Here is a 16,203-nt window from a genome sequence, read left to right as displayed (position 1 = left end):
TCAAAGCCAAGGGACACGTACAGTCAGAGACAGTGTTTTAAGAGGGTCAAGGTGTAAAACTCGAACAGTATTTTAAATGAATGCTCACCATACGTACATATCAATTGACAAAATACACATTAATTAACACAATGCCAAAAGTTGTATGCTACTTGGAAAGATTTAAAGCAAAGGAGTGCTCTAACCGATCTTCTCACCCCATAAGAAGATGGATTTGGGACCTAACGTCTTTGTTTTCAATGAATTTCTATCTCTTTTCTGTTGCTGTGTCCCATATCTCGCAGGCTAGCTCCCATCCCCCATCCCTTCCACTGCTTGCAAAAGTGCCTCATTAGCACTTTCAGACTCTTAATGGCCCCCACTTATTGAAGGCTGTTGGGGGTCCAAACGCTCCAAAACGTGTCGTTATTATGCAACCTATGTATGGGCAATTAGACGTTTGAAAGCACAAAGGAGGTACGCATACAAGTAGTAAAAACAGGTTTATTTCACTGCTTGCAAATAGTCCTCTTTCGTGATTTTAGTCGTCACATAGTTGACATCTCCTGTGATGATTATCGGGTGGTGGAAGCTGAGGGAGTCTCGCAGCGCTCTGGCTGGGGAGAACATGTTTAAAGATTGCTGAGACTCCATCCAGGCTAGCCCCAGCCCACTTAAAGCCCCTTGTCCCACAACACAGAGCTATGTGTAACATGTGTGTGCCCGACACAGCTATGAGTGTGTCCGACCTGCCTGTTGCTGAAAGCATAACGTTTCAGACACAAAGCCGGGCTTTCCTCTGTGCAATATCGCCCTGCTACTGAAAACTTGAGGGGGTGGCAATGAAAACAGTGTGACCTGAGGTTTCAGCCGAGTTGAAATGAGGCTGCAATAAGAAAGTATTAGAGCTTTACTTCATTGGATTTACTTGTATAGCGCACCATAAAACCCGGAGGCGTGAGGGCGCATCAAACAAACAAAAATATTGTGCAGAACACAAACAACCAGCAGAATACAGCCTTAATTAAAAAGCAATGTCTTGATCTTTTTCCCAAATATTCCACTTGAGTCAATATCTCTGAGGCTGGGAGGGATATCTTTTCATACTTTAGGAGCTGCCAGAAAGAATGCACTTGTACTGACTTGGGTAAGATTGCATTTGGACATTTGTACCTGGTTTAAGTTATTTGACCTCAAAGTTCTGGCATTGTGTTTTTTCATCACTGTTTCAGAGCTGGCACCGGAGAGACTGAAAACACTGATATAGCCAGGGTGAGGGCCCCACCAGAAGCAGATGACCGCAGACTCATATACAGTCCAGTATGTGTGTACTCACATACATTATCACAATGAAAAATGTGGTTAGAGATAAATGCACAGTGACATCCATGCCTACAAAATATACGAAAATGGGACCGAAGTTAGCATGAATGAAATACTACTTATAATAATAGTAATAATAATTAATAATACATAGACCAGAAAGTGATAGCTAAACATTATATGATAATCACCCCACAATGTGGCTCACCTAATCATCAGGGAGAACCAATAAGTAGACCATTGTGATTTCAGCAGCTCAGAAAACAGCAGGCACACAGACCAGTTCTGGTCCACAATTTATTCAGCCAATTGGATTGTCATTACAGCTTCAGCCTGTCATACTTGGCTATTAGTCCATAACACAAATAATACAAACTGCTGAATTGTAGTTGAACGGTATATAACATGCATTTGCCTCAAATGATTCTGACTCGATATGAGCTAGAAGGAGTGATCACATCTTGGAATCACAAATGTGGAAACTAATATTCCTGGAATTAATGTGTATTTCAATGTTTAACCGTTAATTTATGCAGTTATATATGTATGATCATTGTTGCCATTGTTTTAGTGTCAATTATTTGTGATTTTTAATTGTATTTCACGGTGCAAAAAGCTTTTAGCTATATGCACAAATAAATAAATAAATCAGTAGACAATATGAGGAGTTATGTGGGTGGAAGGGGTGTCCAGGCTCATATGTGTCTTTGGTTTCTTATTTTTTGTTGAGCGCTTGCTTGCCTGTCATCAGAGAGTATTCCTGCCTGCAAGGCTGCTCAGCAGTAGGCCTCAAAGTAAACTAATATTTAAGAAAGTCATATTTATGTATTTGTATTTTTAAAGCGCTCACACAGCCTGGGGGCTTCGAGGCGCTGCTACAGGAATATGACTTAGTTGCGTATTTATAACGCACGTAATACCTAGAGGTTTCTAAGGACACGGGGTTTGAACCTGTGTTACTTCGTATCGTCTTGTTTCCAAGGTGAGCACGTTGCAGCTGAGCTACCCTCCCGGGACAATATATAAAAGCAAGTCCCTTTCAGAGATGTTGGTGTGGACTGACTTGCTGATCTCTATCATTTTCTTTAAGAATGCTATTCTGCAATATTTCTGAAACCATGTCTTTTTTTTTTTAAACACAGAAAACATGCATTGGCAAAGTCAACAGTTTTGATTTTTGTATAGGCACTGAATACACATTTCCCAGGCACTGCCATAGTCATACTACCTGCCCGGGGGTCCACTGCTGGTACATAGTTTTAGTTCCTGGATCCATTATTGCAGTGACTGTAATATACCCATCTAATGTCTATTGAAGATCCTAATATGTTGCCTTTGCCATTGCTTGTTCATAAAATTATTTGGAATAAAGAACAGATGCAATGTTACACATATTGCTTATAAATCAAGTGGCTGAAGGCAACATGTGTTACAACCTTTTTATTACACTAGCAACTGGTATTCACTTGCAACTAAGACATTGTCTGTCAGAAGACTGTTGCGAAATAACAGTGACATTTCCTAAAATCACAGAGCTAGCTCAAAGAGATGGGTGGAGGTGGCCTGGTAGTTTGTAGTCTGGTTAAATGACACCCACAGCCTGTGTGCCCATCCTCATGCCCCCTCTCTGCTGCAACCATGGCAATATGATTGGCTTAGAGCCAGATTTTACAGCGCCACCGAATAGTCAAAACTAAAAATGGGAGTGGAAAAAAAAAACAACCTGTAGATCAGTAGAAAAGCAACATTCCCCTTCATCAAACATCATCTCCTAACCCTTTTTCCTAAGTTCCCATTCCAATCTCAAGGTCCACATGGGAGAGGTGTGGGCAGTGACACAATCAGGGGAAGTCAGTGGCATGCTGAACAGGGAGCAGGGATGGAAGCTTCTCCCCTGTGGCTCTTTTAAGAGCCAGACCGGGACATTTGTCAGTGAGCCACCTCACTGGTCGGTACCTCAATGAGGGTGCCCAACGAGAAAGGTGCCCAGCAGACACAACAATGTGCACCGAGCAATTCCTGTTCAGCACGCTCATCTTACCGTTTCCGAACGGGAGAGGTGTCCCGCTGCCAGGACAATGTCCCAAGGAGCTCTTGGCAGCAGAGGGGCTCTCACATTACAATGTGAGCATTTGGGCACTGATTGGGGGAGGGTAAGGGGGAGACTATTAGCAGGGACCGTTTCCCTTTCGAAATGTGAATTGGGGGTTCAGAAATGAGAAGGGTGCATGATGTTATGCATGGTTTATGAAATAATGACTATGGCTTTAAAACCCAAGGGGGATTTGTTCGTCTACATTAACCTGTATGATGCTATTGTGACTTTACATGCAAGATGGAGTGAATACAACTAAATCCATACTCGTATTGCTCACCATATTTATATGACAATGTATATCGTGTCAAGTTAGTTTACTATGACAGGCTAGTTTATGTAATGTGGTTTGCTTCCAAGGCATTGCTACAGAGTATTATTTAAGCACATGAAATGCAAAGCAAAACCTTAATAGAGATCTATAGCAACTAAACCTGGGAAGATGTGCTCAGTTGCTTAAATTTTCCACATCCCGTTTTCACCATTAACCAAAGTGTGTGATCCTGGGCAAATCATGTAATCACACAATGTCTTATCTGCAGCTCTGTAAGTGATTCTGATTCACTTCATAGCTTATGTTAATATATTATGCTACTATAACAATTTAAAAAAGCCTAATGACTAAACCGTTTCTCCATAAATAATAATAGTGCAATTTGGGCATGTTGCACTACAAAGTTATTTGCCAATTGGTTAACTAAGGGCAACTGATTCTAAAGGCACGTCAATGGTGCCTGCACGTATCAAAAGTATCAAGGAGTGAATATGCTCCTTGTAATGTCCTTTTGTGTGAAGTCACTTCTGTTGGTGCAATCCATATGCAAATGAGGAGGTTAACATGCATTTTACCCCAGAGCGCATGCACAGAGCTCTAATATATTTCTGCATCTATAATGATCCTGCAATTTTTGTTTTTATTTTGTGCTAAAATGCCATGTGCCACTAATGTTACCAAAACAGTAGACTGGGGCAGGGGTGGGCAGTTTGGGGGTGCAAATGAGTCTGTATGGAATTTCGCACACTGCATTTGGGGGAAAAGAAGCAGGACTTTATTTTTTCTCGAAGCTCTCCTCACCCCCACTGCCCCTTCCCCCTCTATTGCAATGTTGGATACTCCCCTGAGGGAAGTGTGTATGGAGTGGTCGCCTTGGTTCTACTGCTGCAAAGTTGCTAATAAGTGATAAGGATGGGCGGTGAGAGGATGCCTCCTGCTGCGCCGTCATGTGCTAAGTGCCTTCTCCTCTTTCATTGCAGGTGTTTCGTGGAGGATGCCAGCTCTAAGGTGGCCTGGCTCAACCGCTCAGGCATCATCTTTGCCGGCTCCGACAAGTGGTCCCAGGATCCCAGGGTAGAGTTGGAGAGACAGAGCCCCCTGGAGTACAGCCTGCGGATCCAGAAGGTGGACACCCTGGACGAGGGGCCCTACACTTGCTCCGTGCAGACGCAGCAGCACCCCAAAACCTCGCAGGTTCATCTGATCGTGCAAGGTAAGAGTTGGAGGATCGAGGGGGGAAAGGATAGGTCATGTTAATGTTGTGAAGAGAGGTGCTGTGAAACGCAGTACACATGCATCACCAGTGAATATGCCCCTATGCACCAGCAATGGAGATGCAAAACACTACTCTGACAAAGGGGGAGGGGGCATCATTTACTAAAGGAAGGGGCACGGTGTCTTCCTGTTGGTTGCCAGGTGAACAGGCCTAGATTGTCACATATGACTGTAATGACATGCATATATTGGCCCAGTTTGTGGGTAAATGTGTGTCAATTTCATGACTGTTTCCATAGGTGGTTATTTTGACTAATGTTGATACGTTCCCGCGCCCCTCCCTCCATTACCCTCCTCCCCCCAAAAAAATCTTTTTAGGCACTACATTACAGTTTGTTTAGGAAAAGTCACACAATGCAATTTAAGAATTTGGGAAACTTGTTGATGCCTGCGGCTATTTTTGCTCTAGAACTTGAAAGTAAAGTGAACACAGTTTTTCAGAAGGTAATGGGGAGGAGGGACAAACGAATGGCATAGATTTGGGAGTGACGTTCGACCTGCTCTCAGCACCATGGAGGGCATGTCTTCACAGCGCCACATACAAAAGGCAGCCATGTTGGAAAGGCCTCCATTTCAAGCTACGCCAGAGTTATCCCGAAGAGCCTGGGCAAGGGTCAGCATGGCAGTGCCCCAGCTGTCAAATGTGTTGCCATTGCAAGGCGGCGTGATTTAAAATACTGAGTTGCAGCCTACAATGCCCCCAACTCTTAGCATAGGTTTTACTGATCTATACTGCCCCCCCGGTGGGGTAGGATTTCGTCTGTAAAAGTGTGAAGATAAATAGTACATACAAATAAATAGACATGGCAGACATCTTGTAGTGGGGTTATGTCTAAAACATCATGCTCGAGGCCCCAACCCCTCGAGACCCCCAAACAACAGTCTACACTATTAATGGCAAAAAAATGACATAGTCTGTCACCAAAATTCCCATCCTTCCACTACGGAATGCCAAGCTGTCCACGGCGAACAACATCATAGTGCGTGACCACTATGATCCCGTCAAACCTTTGTGCCATGATGACCACGACATGCTGTTTTGTGTTGACTTGTATTTGCGCTGCACCCTTCGCCACCGTAGTGGCTTTATGGAGTGGTGCCTTGTCTAGAAGTGATTCAATGTGAGCGCCCAGGGAAAGGTGATCAGACGTCCCGGTTTTGCCGGGTTGTCCCGGAAATTGAAGCTCTGTCCCGCTTTGTCAAGATGAGGTTTCCACTGGAAGCTGCAGTGGTCCCGGTGTTTGGTAGTAGGTCTTCATAGCTGGCAGGCACAGCTCGCATGCTGCATTTTACAATTTAAGATAGTGCTAGTTTGTGATAAATTAATTATAATCTGCGTTTATTTGAACAGTAACACTTAACCCCTTCTCCTCCAACCGCTACTGAAGTTTGTAGTTCCCTGACAGGCCCTTTCAAGAGTGGGTCCTACTTTTATGTTAGTTGTCATGTCCCGGTTTTTACTTTTTAAAACTAGTCAGCCCAGGCCAGGGTAACTCCAGACCTTAGTCTGTTGGTGAGAAGTAGAAGATAAGGGGGGAAGGGTTGTGGGCTGGTGAAGGGATGGAAATAGAAGATAGACTTTGAACATACCAGGATAGTACACAGTCAGACATGACTCACAGCGTACCTGTACCAAAACTGCTCTTGAGTACCTACCAGAGGACGAGCATTTCAATGTAATCTACACACAGGTGAAACACAGGCCTAAGGGGTGTGCACATGCATCACACCTGCCACTGCCCACCTGCTGTGAAGCTCAAGGACATGCTTGAAGCCCACCCTTAAGCTTCCCGAGACCCTCCATCACCAGATCCTCTGCAACCGGCCCACAGGCAACTCCTCTACGGCACCGCTCTGTGCAATGTGCAGGAGACAAAGACGCGCCATTTGCTATTGGGAAGCTCTGATAAAATGAAACAAAGAGAAAGGATAATTATTTCCCACTGGAAAGCGGCAGAGGAAGCCAGTTTTTCATTAGTTTAAAGATTAAAGTGGTAGCAGCCGCTCTAATTATGGCGCGAGCCGCGAGCGCGCCCGCCTATTCATGAAGCGCTGCAGTGTCGTTACTTGGTTTCCTCTCGTCACATTTGGAGGTGAAAGGGAGAGATCAGGAGGAGGCAGCTCTTGCTGGTGATCTGGGAGAAGGGACGGAGGCAGGCTTGTTAATTTAGGCCTCATCGTTAGCTTAAATTATCCCTCCCGTGGAGGCCCCTTTGACTTTCCTTTATATGTCCTCTCTGCTCAGCTCGGGGGATGAGCAAATTAGGTGTCTGGTGGGAGGGATGGGACACACAATGGCAAACTTCTCCGTGCCACCTGAAAATTGGGCATAGATAGGGAGCGCTGGTGACTCATGTCACTGTGACTCAACTCGATGCATAAGATTTGTGTGAACTGATCCTTTGTGTGAGGCCCAATTTGTATATTTAAGGTTAGCCAAACTTCATCTCTCAGAATGTAGTCGCTTGTTAACACAAAGGGTTAGTCATGGACACAGAGTGTTTCGGTGACATTGAGTCATCTCTTCACCATAGACTTCATATCAGAAGAGTGGAGAATAAATGGCTGGCGCACTGACTATTGAATAGAATTGGTCATTTCAGCTAATAGGCCACTCATGCTGTACAGCCACCTACTGGCCATCCCTGGAAGTTCACCTCTTTTCATTGTCTTGCAGTGCTGCGCTACTGAGACCTCCCAGGGTGGTGGTGTTGATCTCTTTCACCTTACTTGGCATTTCATCTTCTTCCTTACTCGTTGTCCCTCCTTATTCTTTCTTCTATATTCATTGTTCCTCCTTCCTCCTCCACCTGCGCTTCACTGTTCTCTTCCAATGAGATGCTTTCCTAATGGCAAAGGTATTCTACAAGTAAGGGAGACTTATCAGTGCTTGGAGAGGCTGTTTAACAGTGAGTGGCCTTCACTCTTGATAGGTACAACTGGACCTCATGCCTATCCAGCAAGACTGTATGCAAGTGCAGGGGGCACACTGTTAGTTATCAGAACCTTGGATGTTCAAGAGCATTTGCCTGCTCACATGCATGTATAGCTTCTGAACTGAACAAATTCAACACAATGAGGTCAGATGGCAGGAGACCTGGTCAAAGAGAAAGACAGCCGGTCAGAAAGATTTCAGCAGGCCAGGGGAGCAAGAGTGATAGACAGATTTCAAGAGAGAAGGAGAGGAGGGGAGCAGGTCAGCGAGATAGATGGAGGCTGGTCGGAGAGACGTTGGGAGTCCATGGGAGGGAAGGGCAGGAGGGGGGGGGGCAGGTCATTAAGGAAGATGGAGCAGGTCAGAGAGACTTCAGGAGTCCAGTGACAGAAATAGAGGAGAGGGCAGGTTGATGAGGTACATGGGGACTGGTCAGAGAGACTTCAGGATGCCACGGGAAACAAGGAGACGAGAGGGTCAAGCCACAGGTATGACTGAAGACCAGTCTGAGACATTTCAGGAGGCATGGGAGAGAGGGAATGGAGGGGCCAAGTCGAAGAGATAGATGGAGATTGTTTACAGAGGTTTCAGGAGGACAGTGCAGAGATGGAGAGGAGGGAGACGGGTCAGAGAGCTAGATATACATGGATCTGAGACCTTTCTAGAGGCCTCAGGTGCTAGTCAGGGGACGGGTAGGTCAGAGAGATAGACAGAGCAAAGATACCCGGATGCCAGGGGAGAGGGGGTGAGGAGGAAGAGGGATTTATGAGTTAGTGCACTGGCTTGTGGTAGCGCCAGCAAGGAAGCTTTGCAATTTTGCAGACACCACTGGCGAGAACCCCAAGTATCTCATCGGAGTGTGGGCAAAACTGTAAAGTGGATAGAGATTGGGAGAGAATCAGCCCAGCCGGTGAAGACAGTACTGGGTGCCAGACTGAAGCCATACATTACTGTAAGGCAGACAGACATTAAGAGATGTGAGTTTACATACAAGGGTCAGCCATAGAAACAAGAAAAGAGAGCCCAGTGTGATCTGGAAGGAAGAGATGTGAGGATGTGAAATCTCACTCAGCCAAGAACAGAGGAAAGAGTCAGAACATGTAGTGAAAGAGCAGTTGGTAAGGGCTAGGGCAGAATCATATTGCTGGGGGCTCTGCAGTCCCTTTACATAGAACCCATTAACTTGTTGTGGGTTCCTTTTGGTATTCTTAGGATCCCTGACATGTTTTTTTTGTCAGAGGGACATCAACTGAAGTCCCCCTGCCACTGCAGTCCTTTTAAGCATGTGGTCTATGGGGAAACCAAGAAGGTGGTGTGCAAACAGGCCCTTATTTGAAGGTAGTCTCCTGATGGGGTTGGTAAAACGCCTATAGGGCCTACGGGAAATTGCTAGAAATAAAAAAAGGGAATGGTTATTGAGGGCGTGTCAGGGATGGGAAAACAGAAAATGAGGGGGATGAGGTGTTCCCAACCTTGATTGTGGTATTTAACGAAGAAATAATCAGAATCTACTGTTAACGAGTCTTCCTCGCTCTATGGACATCCTAACCTCTCCAAAAGAAATGTTCCAATGACATGGCCGACAAACATTTTCCAAAACCAAATTGTAAGCAGTTTCACCCTAGACTACTCAACACGTAGTCCACAGTTCTGGCCAACAGAACTATCCACAACCCATCACTATAATTAACAACTCTATACTAAAAAAGTAAACCAAACAATAGCAGGCTCTCTGCCTCTCTCCATTGGGAGTACTCACAACACTGATGGGTCTTCTCAGTCAACTGGCTCTTTCTCAGGTGTCTGGTTCCATTTCGCCAGGCGTCTCCCACACATCCCAAGTTTTTCCTGGCACTCTCTCACCAGGTCTATTTATTTCAGGTTGCAGGTGTGACGAATCAACTTCCGGAGCACCAGTGGTCCAGGGATGAATATCGGTTTCTAAACCATTAATCAGCCCCACACCTCAAGTAAAGCAGAAGGGATCCGAACAGATTGGAACACACGTGAATAATAAACCTCCTTGTCCAATTTTGGTAACATGGACGGAACAGCAGGCCTATCTCCGCAAGGTGGACAATCATTGGTCAGTTGCAACACAGCGAAAGTACAATTATTACCCAATGATAAAACAGAATGTCCAGTCAAGGTTGTATAACAAATATCTACTTTATTATTACTACAACAGACAGTTCTAGCACACTACAGAATACAACCCATCCCGTAAAGAAACACAGAGGGCAGACAGTTTCATGAAGGAAAAGGAAGCACGTTGGCTACTGACAGGAGGGTAGTTGGTAAAGTAATCTGTATTAGTGTTCAAGGTTATTTGGTTTCAGCACCAAGGGGACAAAGGGTTGTAACTGTCTCAAGGGGCCTTTGGAGGAGGACCAGGGTGGCAGAACCACAATGTACCTGGTGCTGAAGAAGTTCTTGGTGCTCGACAGTGTCAAGACGGTTCCAGGGCGCTTTGCAGCCCTTGGGACCGAGTTAGTGGCGGAAGACAGCTGCAGGTACCAGGCGGCAGGCAGTTCGGCAAGCGAGGCTGGACGGATGTCTGGAGGCTGTCCGGCGCTGTGGCTCAGGGCCAATAATTGTTGTCTCTTTGCTGGTTGGTGGATGTGGAATGCTGGTGAAGACGTCACGGACGGCTCTGGTCACTGCGGCGTGACAACAGTCAGCGGAGGAGCCAGATGCGGTTCGAAGTCTTCACTGTCTCGAAGTTGTTCTTAAAAAATGGACACACTTCCTCCTAACTTATTCGCAGGGCTGTATCGTCCTTTCATGGCGGATGGCCCAAAGCTCAGGAGAGTGTTTGTAGGCAACGGCCTTGTCCTTTGTCCAGGGACTCTGTGACACTTCCCACATAGAAAGCTTGCTGGGAGAACCTATCAGGGCATGTTGTGTGCTGGATGGGTACCGGTTCTGGAGTGGCTGAGCGGTCCATGCGTCCAGTATCTCCCTCTGTTCCCTGGGAGATGTTTAGGGGAGGGATTTTGCTTCCCTCTTGGAACTCCTGGCCTTCCTTCACTGGCGGAAGATGTAAGGTAGACTGTACCTTCAGCCCGGGTCCAAATGAGTCCTTCTTCTTACTCCTTTCAAAGTTGTTGGATGATCTTCTCAGTGAGGGGTTCAGCCCTGTTCTAAAGCTAAATGGGCCCCAGTGATTGCTGCAGGCTAAGCCTACCTTAATGATGCAATCCTGGGTCCCCAAAAAACACTTTTCTGTTATGCATGAGGTCAGGACCAGAGTGATCTGCAACAGGACAGACAAGGTGTGACAACACACATATAAGTCCCAACCATCTTCAGGTCTGTTGTAGATCAAAGTGTCCTTCTGGTTAACTGAGCCCTCTGCGACTCTTGATTAAAGCACAAACTTTACCTTGAAGTGTGTGCTGGGAGCAGACATCATGTCTCCCCCAAATCACACCCTTCATCCCTTTGAAAGGGATCTGCTCTGCAGGGACACCTGCGGTAACTGCTGGAACCAGACAGGCCATGCACTACCTTTCATACAGAGAGGTGGGAATTAGATTCAGTTTGACACATTCCATATCAAAGGGGTGTTATCCCTGCCTTCCTGTTGTCTATCCGGCAAGCAAGCCCCTTCAGGCTTGCTTCAATTATCATGTTAGTATGCACTGCCACCAGCTGGATTAGACAAAATGAAAGCCGTTCCATGGGGACTTTTATATTTAAATTAGGCTGCCCATGCTGGAGGAAGGTGTGCCTTGCCCCATCTAGAGATGTTTTCATGTACCCGGGGCTGTCACATTCCAGATGAATATGACAGGGGAAGACCGTGCCTGTAGGCTGTGCCTTCCTGGACTACATGTGACTATGTGTTTTGTGCGGGAAGCAGATGGACTGTGTGCGGAATGGCCTCACACAGTCCTCAGAGATTGATCTCCTATCGTTCATTTCCATGTATTAAAAAATCAAAAAGCCCAGACGAGTGCACTCTCCCTGTGCAGAAGGTCAAATTCCCCACAGCAGGTATCTCCTTGCACCCTCTCACCAGGTCTATACATCCAGGGTCACTGGTTTCTGGTGGTGTTCTCCCTCACAAGGTCTCTGTATCCCGGTATGTAGGTTTCTCCTGGTACCCTCTCTCTCAGGTCTAGCTGTCACAAGTTATAGATTTTGCCTCCATGCTTACTCCATTGTTCTCCTCTCTAGGTACTTGTGGTCCAGTTTGCTTCCACTGGATTCAATCTCCCAGCAGGCACCTCCTTTAGGGCTTTCCTTTCTGTCCCTCAGATGCCATTGTCTTTGTTTCAGAGCCTCTAACCTTCTCCCAGATGGAGTCTTCCTCCTCTCCGAGGGTTAAAGTACCGGGATTTTCTAGCTCTTCCTTGTAAGCAGTCTTCCAAGGCTTTCTTGTTTTGGGCAGAAGTCTCCTTTCCAGGCAGGGTGCAGTGGTAGTCACGTTTACATTCTCTGGCACCTTTACACCAAATGACTGCCTGTATCCTCTTTTATACCAATGAGGGAGCAGGCTTTCCTGTAAGCCGACGTCTGATTGGCTTTTCCCCAAGCCTTCTATGTTTCTTGGTTCTGCTTGTTTAATTGGGTATGGGCATCTTGAGCTTGGAGGTGGTATCGTATTACTGCTGGGAGATGCTTTAAAAAGGATCACATCTGTGGGCACCATTTTGTTTCGCTTTGAAGGCAGCTCAGGGGCTGCACACCTCTTGACTCTCGTGCAACATCCATACATGGATGAATTTGGCTTTCGGCACCACATGAAATGTGAGCCGCTGGTGCTTGCCTGTTCAATCCGTGGCTCTAATCCGGTGTTATGTTCATATGCTGGGTAGGTTGAGCATGATCCAGAATACTCTAAGCCCCCGTTGCTCTCTAGGACTTGTAGTTCACTTAATGCAGCTATTGTCAAAGACAGAGGACAAGTCAGCCAATGGCAAAGGAGGTTGTAGGGTAGAATGGGGTCTTTTCGGTCAACTAATGGATCAATCCTCTTAGAAGAAGGCTCCGAATAGATGGAATTACAAGAACAAAAAAATTCAGATGATGACGAAGGTAACCAGGAACGTGCAAGGCAATGTTTGCATGAAATAGCAGAGGAAACAGAAGTGATGGTATGTTTTCTTTTAAGAAGAACAGTTCCCAAGGTATGGGAACTCCCATCCCCTGCACACTGTCTAGTTCCTAAACAGGCCAAACAATTCACTTTCAAGTGTACAAAAAAAGTTCAATGAGAATATTTGTGTGATACAAAGTTAGTAATTAGTCATTCAATAAGGAACACATTCCTCTTGGCACCTAATTTGTTTATCAAGTCTCCAATCTTTAATAAAATCCACACAATAACAACAGAACCCAACGTGTTTCGAGAAACAATGATCTTCATCAGGGGTCTCATCTTTAACTAATTCTGTAAATGATTAAAAGAAGACAATATGAGAAACTCATCAACTGGTTGTCACTGCAATCATCTTAAGTACATATGATAACATAATGATTGATATAGTGTAGGCTTGATAAGTCACCTGATGTGTTAAAGATTCCAATTGGAGTATTGGCCAGGGAAATGTATACCCCTGAGAATTCTTCAGTGCTCCTGGCACAAATTAAGAAAGCATCTATGCCGTTTTGGCATATTTTGCTGTTCACTATTAGTATTCATAAACATGCTGTTGTCTTCTTGCCGACATTGGGTTGATTTGATTGCCGTGGGAGCATTTTGGCGAGAGTATAAGAGAATTTCGGTCTAGATTTAAGGACTCACTATTTGGTAAGGTAACCTTTAGTTTGAATGTGAAATAATTATTTATGTGGTCGACGAGGGCTCATCTTTCTTTGCAGATACTTTCTTATTTTATTATGTCTTATTTGGGTGAGACTCAAAAAGCCAATGTTAAACACGAGCTGGCAGGTGTTTGGCACTGTGCGCTTCTTCTTCAAGGCTTTATTTGGAAATCCAATATTTGAACGTAATACACACTGCCGAGGAGCTCATTCGACGAGCCACTATTGGATACCTTGGCCGGCAATAGGATCTTTTTTTTTTGTTTAAATCTTTGCTTGCAAACAGAAAAGAAAGAATGAGCTAGGACAGGGGTGAGAAACCTGTGACTCTCCAGATGTTTTGAACTACAGCTTCCATCAGCTCTGGCCAGCATAGTCAATAGTCAAAGATGCTCTGCAGAGTCAAAGCTTGCAGACTTATAAGCTAGGGCGTGTAATGTGGGTATACACCTTAGGATCTGTGCAGAATACCCGGTCAGAGCCTTGTGCATTGACATGCACGATGCAACGTGCATGCTAATTTCTTGGTGATATTAAAAAAAAAATCTGCATGTGTAGTTTAGTGCTGGATCGATGTGGAGAACTCGAACTTGCATAAATGCAAATGTAAAATACAGTATGCGACAGGGCACCCATCCTCGTCCCCCTCAAAACCCGCTTGTTGTCGATTCAGCTGATGCCTCTGCAACTTGCTCTGCGAGCTCCCCACCTCTTGGGGGCAAGAAGCCGCCAGTTCACTTTGTGCGCACTTGCAGAATCCTTGACCCTTTTGCTGCGACTGCCAACAAAGGCGCCAATTAGTGCCACTCTGCGAAACCTATCTTCGCCACCAGTCAATGGGGCAGTTATGGGCAAAGGCGGCTGGTGGGACTAAACCCCCCCACCCCCCACCTTAATAGGGCCCACTTTCCATATTTCCTTATAATAAGAGAACAACAACCAGTAATGAACATTAAGGGGTGAGGGGTCTCTGGGGTCCTACTACGCATGCCGGAAAGGTCTGGCACATGAAAATGCAGACAGGAGGCAGGGTGCACACTGGAAGAAATTATAGAGGGACGTGCTTTTAAGTGGTGTGTAGATATCCCGCTGCCCGCCTGTAGATAAGTGCAGTGGACTCGCATAATATAGAAGCAGATTTGCATGCAATTGACCTCTCTTCTCTCTGTAACGGTGGATGTCAGTGATAGAGGACGCTGCTGAGAGCTGGGTGCAACCCTCAGTCAAGAGGATCCATTCAGACTTACAGCTGCTGGAGGGCGAAAGAGAACTGTTACCTACAGGTGCCGGTAAACCCTACAAGGGGCCAAACCGTTGGCCATGTTTCACTTGCTGTATGTCAGTCCCATGGCTTGACACGCATGCAACACTCCTACCCAGGCAGCTCCCACTTCTTCTCAAAAGAGGACTGAGGAATGGATCCATAAAGCACCAGTGCTTGCGGCAAAGCAGTTTTGGACATTTCGGGAGACTCGAAAGAAACCATTTGTGTAGGATTGGTCTGTCCAGTTATGAGGCGGTGATGTTGTTGAATAGAGGCACGGAGGATATCCGTCTTGAGTTGTGGACGCCGTATACTAGTTTGTTTAGCTGATTCTCGTTGCAGGGTTACCGTTTCGATGATGCAGGGAAGTGCCTTTGTGTTGTGGAGGTGAGGGGTGGGTGTGTGTGGTGAGTCCTTTGTTTTGTGGTTTTATGTTTGTTGGTTGCATTCGTATTGCATATTATTCTTTATTTTTACTGGTTGTTTCGTGTTTCTGGAACTGTTTTGTATATGACTCGGACATGACCGGATGTTGTGGTTGTTTTGACTCAATGTATTTCATGTATTTTGACTGTGATTGTTGGATGTATTTGCAAACTGATAAATAAAGTTAAAAAAAAAAAAACAGACGCCATATAATCAGTGCCTTAAGTGGCCCAGTAAAACAAGCAGGGGCTCATCAAAGGGGGCACGGCCTACCGGCAGGGCTGGGGTTGCCTGTCTGCTTTTTAGGCCACGCCCCAGCCTCGGCTTAATGGGCTACGGGCACCCCAGACAGGCAGTCCATGGTCCCCGCTGGGGGAGAGGATGCTGATCTCTGCATCTATTAACTAAATGATGCCTGGAGGGGCACAGAGCAGCCACATGTTTTCAGCCTTAATGGTGGCACTGGCCTTCGCCAGGCGTTTGATGAGGGCAGCAGCACCATTAAGGCTGAAAGGGTGAGGCTGCTGGAAGCCGAGGCCTTTTTTCCAAAAACCTGCAGCTCCCGCGACCCACATGCCACAATTCGCACAGAAGTGCTGCTAGGGAAGGCCCATTTATAACATTGCAATGTTGGCAAAGCCTGCTCCTATCAAGAGGGCGTGTTAAACGTACCACCCCTGGAGCTGCACACTTGTCAAACGAGGGCATGCAATCATTCCAGTACTGGGGGAGTATACTTCTCAAGCGAGGGCATGCTATCATTGTAGTACTGGTGGAGTATACTTCTCAAACGAGGGCATGCAATCATTCCAGTACTGGGGGAATACCTCTCAAACGAGGGCATGCAATCATTCCAGTAC

General features: G+C 45.9%; 1 protein-coding gene across 4 annotated transcripts in view; it reads left to right on the top strand.

Annotated features, from left to right (window-relative positions):
* The window catches only part of LSAMP (limbic system associated membrane protein), a 1,269,728-nt gene that overhangs the window by 515,534 nt on the left and 737,991 nt on the right, over positions 1–16,203 (top strand). For all 4 annotated transcript variants that reach the window (XM_069635910.1, XM_069635911.1, XM_069635913.1 and 1 more), the window contains exon 2: positions 4,652–4,884. In XM_069635910.1, the coding sequence (XP_069492011.1) occupies positions 4,652–4,884 (233 nt within the window). The remainder of the gene's footprint in view (positions 1–4,651; positions 4,885–16,203) is intronic.

Source organism: Ambystoma mexicanum, chromosome 7p (genome assembly GCF_040938575.1).
Source record: "Ambystoma mexicanum isolate Mex_15411 chromosome 7p, UKY_AmexF1_1, whole genome shotgun sequence".
In the NCBI taxonomy this organism is placed as follows: domain Eukaryota; kingdom Metazoa; phylum Chordata; class Amphibia; order Caudata; family Ambystomatidae; genus Ambystoma; species Ambystoma mexicanum.
This window is presented reverse-complemented; position numbering and strand designations above follow the sequence as displayed.